At 37.4% G+C, this 10,110-nt stretch overlaps 1 protein-coding gene across 1 annotated transcript; it reads left to right on the top strand.

Moving 5' to 3' along the window:
• The first annotated feature begins 526 nt into the window (after nucleotides 1-526).
• Nucleotides 527-9,403, top strand: LOC133517459 (MORN repeat-containing protein 4 homolog). The gene is made up of 4 exons (XM_061850790.1): nucleotides 527-553; nucleotides 2,985-3,180; nucleotides 6,530-6,639; nucleotides 6,927-9,403. Exons 1-4 carry the CDS (start codon nucleotides 544-546, stop codon nucleotides 7,079-7,081), a joined length of 471 nt encoding a protein of 156 aa, XP_061706774.1. The 5' UTR covers nucleotides 527-543; the 3' UTR covers nucleotides 7,082-9,403.
• Nucleotides 9,404-10,110: the final 707 nt, after the last annotated feature.

Raw genomic sequence — 10,110 nt, 5'->3', positions numbered from 1 at the left:
ACTTCTGTATTCGCGGTAGGCCCTCTGTATTTTTTTGATATAAAAATGGAAGGATGGTATTCCACCTGTCCAATTTCTTGCTCCAATGTGTGTTTGCATCTCATATTTTGCATGAGAGAGTGAGACACAATGCACATTGGACAAAGAAATTGGACAGGTGGAATACCATTGTTAAAATACAAAATATAGAGGGCCTACCGCGTCTACCATCCTAAGTTAAAATTGGTGCCCAATTGAAAGTTACATTGTGACATCAAAATGATTTGTAAATTATGCCGGTCACGCGAGCGTTTAGCACGGGCGTTTGACATCATTTTGATGTCACAATGTAGGTTTGAATTGCCCTCGTGATCGCAGCGTATATTCGTGTCATCCACGGTGACGCGCAGATTTGTCGAATCTAACCTTTAATAAGATGACAATACGACTCAAGGCAAGCGTTGTCGTGAATGGCACGATCTATAACAAGATTACCCATAAACCCTATTAGTGGGAGGCCTGAAGCCTGCTGGAGTTCAGTATTCAGCTGTCGCCAACCACAGAATGGTCGACGGTGAGTTAATTATATCAATGTGCATAACGTAATTAATTAATTATCCTTTTTGGTCGTGAGGTCGGTGACGTTGTTTACCAAAACCATTATGGGATTAGTTTCCAAGCAGACCCCAAGCTCCTATGTGCCGTGGCAGAAACCCGAGACAACGCTGCCGCTGCCGAGTCAGACGTATATCTGATATATTGAAATAATATATACGCCTAACCAGTGCAAAATGTATTTAGGCACATCAAAATAAATTATAAACATGAGTATTTTAAAAGTAATTTGGTTGGTATACCTACATTAATGACACAATTAAAATAAAAACCGGCCAAGAGCATGTCGGGCCATGCTAAGCTAAAATGGAGCTTAAAGTATAGTAGATTGCTAACCAAGTGATGAACTGTGGATGTACGTTTTTTTACTATGAAGAGTAAACTTTTTGTAAGAATTCTAAAACAGCTAAACAGATCATGTCCGCTATAGTTTTCGTATAATGTCTTTCTTAAGCTCTACTTCCACGATTTTTTTCATATTTTTTGGACCTATGGTTCATAAGTTAGAGGGGGGGGACACATTTTTTTTTCTTTAGGAGCGATGATCTCCGAACATATTCATTTTATAAAAAAATGTTTGTTGAAGACCCCTATTAGTTTTGAAAGACCTTTCCAACGATAACCCACACTGTAATGCTCAAGCAAAATAAAATTCACCTCCACTTTACGTAAAGGGGAGGTAGGTACCCTAAAAAAAAATATTTTTTTGATTTTACTGTACGACTTTGTCAGCTTTATTGATGTATATATCCAGCTTTCTAGCACTAACGACCACTGAGCAATGCCTCGGACAGACAGACAGACAGACGGACATGGCAAAACTATAAGGGTTCCTAGTTGACTACGGAACCCTAAAAATGGTATTATTCCCTCCGGAGTTATAGCTTTTTTTTCGTAATTCATAACTCCCGTGGGAACAATACATGCCTTTGCCCTTCAGTATTTATTACCTGCATGAAATAAGATCTTTTCCGAGCAAGTGTGATGAAAAAGCTTATTTAATTTTCGTTCTTTACCAAAAGGCGTGGGTAATTTTATTTTAATCACGCCTACCTAGGTAAACTTATTGTCTATTGACGCTATCGTGATATTTCCACACTGCAAGTGATAACTGCAAAGTCTATGCAGGATTAGTTTTACGTTGTTTTTTTTTTTCGGGTAATTTACTTGAGAAAATGTGTGTTAAATTATACAACATAATATTTTATTGACTCTCGTAGCCAAATGGCAAAAAACTGAACCCTTATAGATTCGTCATGTCCGTCTGTCTATCCGATTATCTCACAGCCACTTTTTGTTATTACGGATAAAATAAATTTTCACTTCAATACCATACAATAGACTATTTAGTTGTAGTTTTTGCGTTCTGCGTAGGCTTCCAAAACGGATTATTAAATATGAGTCACCGGTGCATTATTAGATTTAACATTCATTATTTGGAATAAATAATGAATAGGATAATCTCATGGAACTTGGTTTAAATATTTCCATGATTTCCACGAGAGTGACATTATCGATATTTAAGTTGAGAATAGTGACAAAAAAATCAAAATCGGCTCGATAGAAAATAATTGCAAAGATTGGTCTTAAAATCACAATTAAACGGTTTTATGTCTTTATTGTTTTGACTTATGGGTCTGCAATTAAAATCACAATTTCAAAACATTTATATCTAAACCGCTGTTGAGTAAAATATTACACTAATAGTCCACTTTTTTTATTTAAATATTTTTCTTATTATTCCCTTGCCCAGGCCCAGTAGCATGCGACAGTGCTATCTCATTTACTCCGATACAAATAGACAGTGTGCGCGCTTTAGGTATTGACAGCCTCTTAACATATAAAACATTCGTGGGACGATTTCAAAAATAAAAGTTAATATATTTATTAAAAAAAAACCTTGAGAGACTGATTGGCTTGGTTGTAATATGACATAATTTCAACCAAGCATCTTGTTGCCGCAAATGGAATCGTTTTCGAATCTCAGCCGTTAGCTGAGAAATCGTTTCGAGGAATAATTGATGTGTTCATGGAATATCAAATTTGGAATTCTATATTTAACTTTTACGGCGTTTGCGGTTGAATGAAACCTTGGGATTGGGAGCATAGCGCGCATCGCCTCTATAAGGAGTTAGCAAAACACCTTTTAGAGGCTTCGGCTGACCAGAGAGCTGGCCAATATTTTGCTCAGCGGATTGGCGTTGTTTAGTTTGTAAGTTTTTCATTCAAGTATTTTATTATGTTTTTATCCACTTGTATTTCGTTGTTTCAAAAATGGAACTGTCACATGGTCATGTCAAAATTGATTGGTTTAAAAGGTTGATTGTTGGTTGGAATTATAATAGACTACTATTACTAGAATTGACCTACTAATACCATCTGTAATTTAGTCATAGATCCCGGTGTAGTGAAGACAGGCGCTTACAAGTATGAAGATGGGACCCGGTACATGGGAGAGTGGAACTCCAAGGGTCAAAAACATGGCATGGGCCACTTAGTGCTACCAGATGGTACGCGGTACGACGGCGCGCTCAGCGGTGGGCTCTGCTCTGGGCTGGGAGTAATGGCCTTTCCTGATGGTGCCAAGTAAGTTACTAGATTTTCGTGCAGTAGAATAAATTGTTTTGAGTATTATATGCCATTGAACTAAATTTGATGACATGACATTAAAATGATATTTACATTCAAATATATTATAATTTTACCTACTATGGAGAGCTTAATACGAATTTGAACTACTTTGATTATGGAATCAAGCATGAATGGTCATGCTGCCTCTTTTTTTTACACTACGTCGGTGGCAAACAAGCATACGGACCGCTTGATGGTAAGCAGTCTCCGTAGCCTATATACGCCTGCAACTGCAGAGGAGTCACGTACCCCTATTTTGGACGTAGTTTAAGGACGTATCCGGGTCTCTTTCACATCGTTAGTGAAAGAAAGAGACATCGTTAGAAAAAGTGTGCCCGTTATTACATAAAGTAATGGGAGCGTTCCTGACGATTTGGGTTGGAGGTGGGATGAATGAGGGTAAGAATCTGGCAAGCATTCTACAAAGCCCCGACCAGCACGGAATAACAAATGAATCTAAGCCTACCTACCTTGTATTATATTACGTAGTGAATGGCAGTACAAGCAAATGATACATGTCTACAATAATTATGTCAGTGTATTGTTATGGCTAAATTTAAAGATTTTTTGTAATAACTTTATTTACAGAATAACCTTGCATTGTTTTGTCCCGTGAATCAGCTTACTTTTCTGAAACCTGCTCGAAATAATTTTAACAATGATTTATTTTTATTTTACTGTAATCTCCATACGTATATTAGCTTCTGCAAAATATAGCCCAGAGGCCTATTATATAGACTTCTATTTCATTGTTTTATAAATCTGTTTTGGCCAATCAATACCTATTGCATTAGTCTTTGCAAGTCTTGATTTGCGGGCAGCTACCTCTATCTAGTCAGGCAAATGCCTTTTCTCAAACTTGCTATGAAATGATGACATGAGTTACGTCAAATTAGGTCCGGAAATACTACATATCAGGTGCGATAAGTGAAGATGATATGTAAAGGAATTTCATACTGCCTTATACACCTAGGACTGTAAAGAAACCTTCTTTTGTTTTTTAACGTTGTGACACAACGTCTTGGCATCCAACCATCAACTAGCTTAAGTTAGCTTGGTACGGTGATTTGTTGTGCATATTCGTTGCTAAGCAACGGCGGTATGGCGCATCGCGCAGGCGCGCGGACTTGCGCGTGTCAGGTTGTACACCGCTGGTAGAGTGGCGAGCCGAGTAGGTCGCCACAAAACAAATTGACTACATTTTATTTTATTTTAATCGCAAGTTTGAGAAAAGCACTATACATATCTCGGCGAGAAACGGGGTTGCCGGCCGCGTATCTCTATCCAGCTTCACTACGCTCAGCCGAATATATCTACTTGGCCTGCAACCCTACGTTTACCGACCTCTATAGTAATGTACTTTAATCCGTCATAACGATGCGTACGATGTTACGGAGCACTTAATATTACTGGAGTCGTGACTCGGGCTTGACGAATTTTTGTGAAAGAAAGCTATCTTTAAAATCAAGGAAGGCGGGTTAAGAGTAAATTTTGACTTGTCCTTTTTAAGACAATGTAATGTGAGACTGCCACTCCTATTGAAATTCATTACACACTCCCATTACCCTTACTATTGTATTGTCATGTTTATTTTTATACTTAGCATTTGCATTTGCGTTTTTTTTTTGTATATTGTACGATGAGCAAACTGCATTGAAGTAATTAACCCCTTTTAGCGTTCCGTAGGTAAAATTGCAAAAACGGAAACCTCGTATTTTCGCCTGTTCATCCGTTTGACTGTCCGGATGTCAGCATTGTCAGCCATTTTAGTCGGAAACTAGAAGATATACTTCAATAAAATTTGGAGCGTATGTGTATTTTGCAAGCCGCTATTGAGTTATTAAGTTAAAATAAAATTAAAATGATTTTGAAAAAGTTATAGGTACTGCATACAAAAAATCTTCTCGTCTTTAAAAACGATTTGAAGGTTTTTCTAAAATTGTTTTTTAATTATAAAAAAGTTGTATAAATGGTGCTTACTTAAATAAGATATATTATTATGTTAATGAACATTTTGAAAATGAAGTTTGTACCCAATATCAGTTAAGCCATTGACATTTTGAACACGCTTTTATTTTATTTTTTGCCTGTGTGTAATATTTCATTGTTTAATTTTTTTCGGTTTAAAATTATTCATATACTTGACAATTATGTTTATTTTAAGACTTTCATGTTAAGTTCTATTTTTAGTTTGACATACGCTTTTTTGGTCGGATTGTCGTTTCTGGAAGTGCGGAAATCTGAAACGATATAAATTGCAATAATTTACGGCGGTAGAGATGGGTAGGGATTAAAAACTCAAGGGTAAAAACCGAGTCAATACTCAGTATTTACTCAATATACCCTTATTTACTCGTTAAAACCTAATTGGCGGATATAAAGTATTTAGAGTGCTGAAAGGGGCAAACAATTTTGAAATATAGGTGTATTTTGCAACCCACTACTGCAAATTGTACCCCCTTAATGTAACTTATACTCCATACATGTAACTTATTCTCGCAAAATAAAGTCAGAAACCACCAACTAAATAGGTGCTTAAGAATAGCTTCAATGTTTTTAAAATTTCTTTTTTGGATAAACTGAATAAGTTTGAAAAAAAAACCGTTTCTAAAGGCCGAAACAATGTTTATTCCTCTACAACTTTCGAACCAAAAATTTAAAAAAATATATATGAAAAAATATCGGGTGATTTGCCGTAGAATATAGTACTAAAAATACTTTTCACCATACCATAGGCTATGGTGACTGCTTAACATCGGGCGGGCCGTATGCTTGTTTGCCACCATCATGGTATAGGTAAAGGCCTTCTTGATTGTTCAAGAACTAACGTTCAAAAAGTAACCAGATGCAAATTTTTGGTTGTTTCCTTATGTTAGCTGGTAGAATTAACTTTTTTTTTTATATAGAACTTAAGTCCCATATTTTAAAAGTAAATAACTTCTTATTTAAAACAAAATTATTAACTTTGAATTATCACAAATTGCTTCTCACTGATAGTTATTTTCTAAACCTTATTTTCAAAAATTAAACGTCCTAAGTATATGCTTTTTACTATCGGCCCGATTAGAAGAATGAGATATGATGACGATAAGTTCTGGAATAGATAATCTCTCTCTCAGGGTCGACAACGCGCATGTAACATGTAACTCCTCTAGAGTTGCAGGCGTACATAGGCTACGCTACGGAAACTGCTTACCATCAGGCGGGCCGTATGCTTGTTTGCCACCGACGTAGTATTAAAAAAAAAGAAATGCCGAAACGAAGAGTGTCTCCCCACTGCTAATGATGAATGTTATATTTCCAGGTACGAAGGCGAATTCATGCAAGGCTGGTTCCACGGACATGGCGTGTTCTGGCGAGCCGACGGCATGAAGTACGAGGGAGAGTTCAGAGGTGGACGCGTTTGGGGTCTGGGTTAGTGAACGAGATTGACAAAATAATTTTGATATACGCTTTTATCGCTCGTTGTTTTGTTGTTTTTGACGTGATGTCGTGTACTTATTCTGTTTTTTGTGTTTGGTTGTTTTATAAGGGTTCAAACACATACATACTTTCAAACTTCTTAGTCCTTAACTTTGGGCAGATATCTCCACAGGAGAAAGGAAAACTTAATTGTTGTGTGTGACCAACTAGTTAAATGAAGGCCTTTTTTATGATCGCTTCGTCCACTTCGTAATACTATGCATCAATTTTGTTCGCAGGATTAGTGACGTTCAGCGATGGCAGCAATGGCTTCCCTCGCAACGAGGGATTCTTCCAAGATTGTAGACTGGTGCGCCGCAAGCGCTGCCCCGAGGTCGTTCAGCGCGCGCAGAAGGTCGCGTACATGGCCCGAGCACAGTGCCAACCGATGTAATCCTTTGTTGCCTTGGGGTTGTCCTTATCCATGAAGCTGATACTGATTTAACAATTAGTTTCAGATCAGATCTTGTTTTGATACGACATTGACTATAACCAGGGCCCGTACATTTCATGCCGTTGACAGGTAATTTATTAAATAATACATATTTTTGATTTTTAACAGCGTAAGAAGCTTTTATTCGTGTGAAGTATTTTTTTGATACCCGTCTATAAGTAGATTATCTAAATTTGTAGTGTTGTAATAAAACTTCCCCTATGTTAAATTACGTTATTTTTGCGTCAACGGCATGAAAAGATTAGTGTCGGATCGGTTTTAACTGTTAAAATTTTACCCGCTTGTTAGCATAGACACATAATTTTAGATAGCGCTACAGAAATAAGTCAGAAGGTGCAAAATTTGGGGAATTTGAGTGCCAATCACTTTTTCTCGAAATTAATTGAGCACTGATTTAAACTTTCACGATTTTTACACAAACATTATTAACTAACACAAACGGGAAATCCAGTCATTAGTTTATGTAAGCGAGAACGAATATCGACAGTCGAAAAATCGAATATCATTAGTGTTGTGTGTCGACAAAGTAACATCCCTAGTGCGCAGAATGTTCAAGTCAATAAACAAGATCAAGTGCGGGTAGTTCGAAAAACTCACGCAGCTAGAAGATGTTGATGTCAACTTTAGCCAGTCTTCTCCGAGACCACAAGACAACGCCGTCCTCGAAAAGTCGGAGGTAAATTTAAAACTTAATACGCGATTAAGTCCCGTTTGTGTTAGTTAATAATTAATTAAGCAATCAACGTGTTTCAAACAACACAAACATTTGAAAAAAAAAATGCTTGCTGCTAGAGATAGATATTTGGCAGTAATTATCTTCCGTATACAATTGCCAACCCTGAATAATATATTTATGAAAAAATATTTAATAAATTCTGCACTTAATATAGTTAAAATTTAAAAACAAAGTATATCACTCTTATTTGCCCAACCTGTATATATGACACTAACGCTGTCGGTTAAACAGCTTCGTAAATATAAGGGTCAACGTATAACTTTCAGAGTTGACTTCATAGCGGCGTTTCGGCGTTCGGTTACTTTGTTACTGTGGGCGTTTTGTCAGGAAGCGAAGGTGTGACCTATTTGTGTAAGTTGAACAACAGTAACTGTCATTGAATTTTTAAAAAAGATTTTAGAATTTGACTCTTATTAATAATATTATTATTTTAAATGCTAAAAAATTTTTGCAAGACATTAAAAACGTACCGAAAAAAAAATGCTTGGTCGTTTTAATTGTATTTTAAACAACCAATATTAAAATTGTGGTCCTGTTTGCCGCTCCCATATTGGTTGACACAGTCATGAAAAGCGATACCTCTGCCGCGCTACCTGTTTGAATAGTCTGTAACAGACTCAAAAGGTAATGATGATGATGATTAAAATATTATCAACTGTACTCATTTTTGAAGCGGTGGTAGCTGAGTGGATATCGACTCGTTCGACTTTCAATCCGGAGGTCGCGGTTTCAAATCCTGGCTCGTACCAATGAGTTTTTCGGAACGTATGTACGAAATGTCATTTGATATTTACCACCAGCTTTTCGGTGAAGGAAAACATCGTGAGGAAACCTGCATACATCTGCGATGAAATTCAAAGGTGTATGTGAAGTCCCCAATCCGCATTGGGCTAGTCCCCAGACTATAGCCCGAGCCCTCTCGCGCATGAGAGGAGGCCTGTGCCCAGCAGTGGGACATATATAAGGCTGAATTATTATATTATACCTACTCTTAAAACCCAACTATCAAAGTCTTTTATGTTTGTTGTTATGTTGTATGTTTCACTTATCTAGATTGCAAGTTAAATTTTTACAAATGCCTATCAAACTTTAGATCGAGTCTGACAAAGCCCATTTCTCATCAGATTGAAGCACTGTTTGGTGTCTCGAGTGTAAATAAACTAGGTTGATTAAATTGAAATCTAGACGTGGAACGAATGGTACAATTTAACTGGCAGTGGAATATAGATGACTTCCCCTACGGTGTTTGTGTTCTTGGAGGATTTAACAGCTGGAGACGACTTGTCTATAATTTTCTGTACAAAACAATCTGCCGATTTTTGCGGGAGAGGGGCACGTCAAATGTACGGCTAGTTGTACGTATTTAACGTAAAAATAGCCATATCAGATAAATCCCAATCATTGGCCGAGGTTTTCGACAGAGGGGAAAGTCCTTAAGGCGACTCCAGATGTTAAATCCTCCCAAGTTTCTGTGGTAGGTTAATATTTACTCTATTACTAACTTATTGAGAATACATGAGACCCTCTTTCAGTTGTTTTATTTTCGATATCGGCCGAATTTTAGAATCGGCCTAGTTTAGACCAGAAATTCCCAAACTGCATCTCAGAGACGTCAAGAGCTGGCACGCCCACTACACTGATTTTGGATTCTAGCGGACATATTTTTCAATGACGGGGGAGTTGCAAAAGTAAAATAACATGTACAAAGTGAGTCACACTACACAATAGTTTGGGAACCACTAACTTATCTAGACTAAAATTATTGTGATAACGGAAAGTGAAAAAAGATTAAGATATGATAAATTAACACATCAACATGATACAGGTCAACTCTGATTTGGCAATGTTCGATTTGTTATGATATGACCTTAACACCACCACTGCCCAATGCCGGATTTAGAGGTCTGGAGGCCTCGGGCAATAAAGGAGTAGAGGCCCCCTAGGCCCAAATTATTTTCCAAGTAAAATGGTAAATTTTCCGAAGTCTCTATTGTGTGGGCCCCTCTTTTGTGGAGGCCCCGGGGCTGTAGGGGGGTTGCGCTCCCCTAAATCCGGCCCTGCCACTGCCAATAAGTAGGTGCTAGCAAGGTGCCTATTGACACAACTCTTCAGAGCATTTCGCACGTACTAACAAATCAGGTAATCAGTGAGCTATCGCAAAGTTCGTAGAGATTATCAAGTTCCAAACCTTAGTTATTTAGTGCTTGTGGGCATTTTCCGCAAATCGATAACC

The sequence above is a fragment of the Cydia pomonella genome, chromosome 4, assembly GCF_033807575.1.
Source record: "Cydia pomonella isolate Wapato2018A chromosome 4, ilCydPomo1, whole genome shotgun sequence".
NCBI classification, from domain to species: domain Eukaryota; kingdom Metazoa; phylum Arthropoda; class Insecta; order Lepidoptera; family Tortricidae; genus Cydia; species Cydia pomonella.
This window is presented reverse-complemented; position numbering and strand designations above follow the sequence as displayed.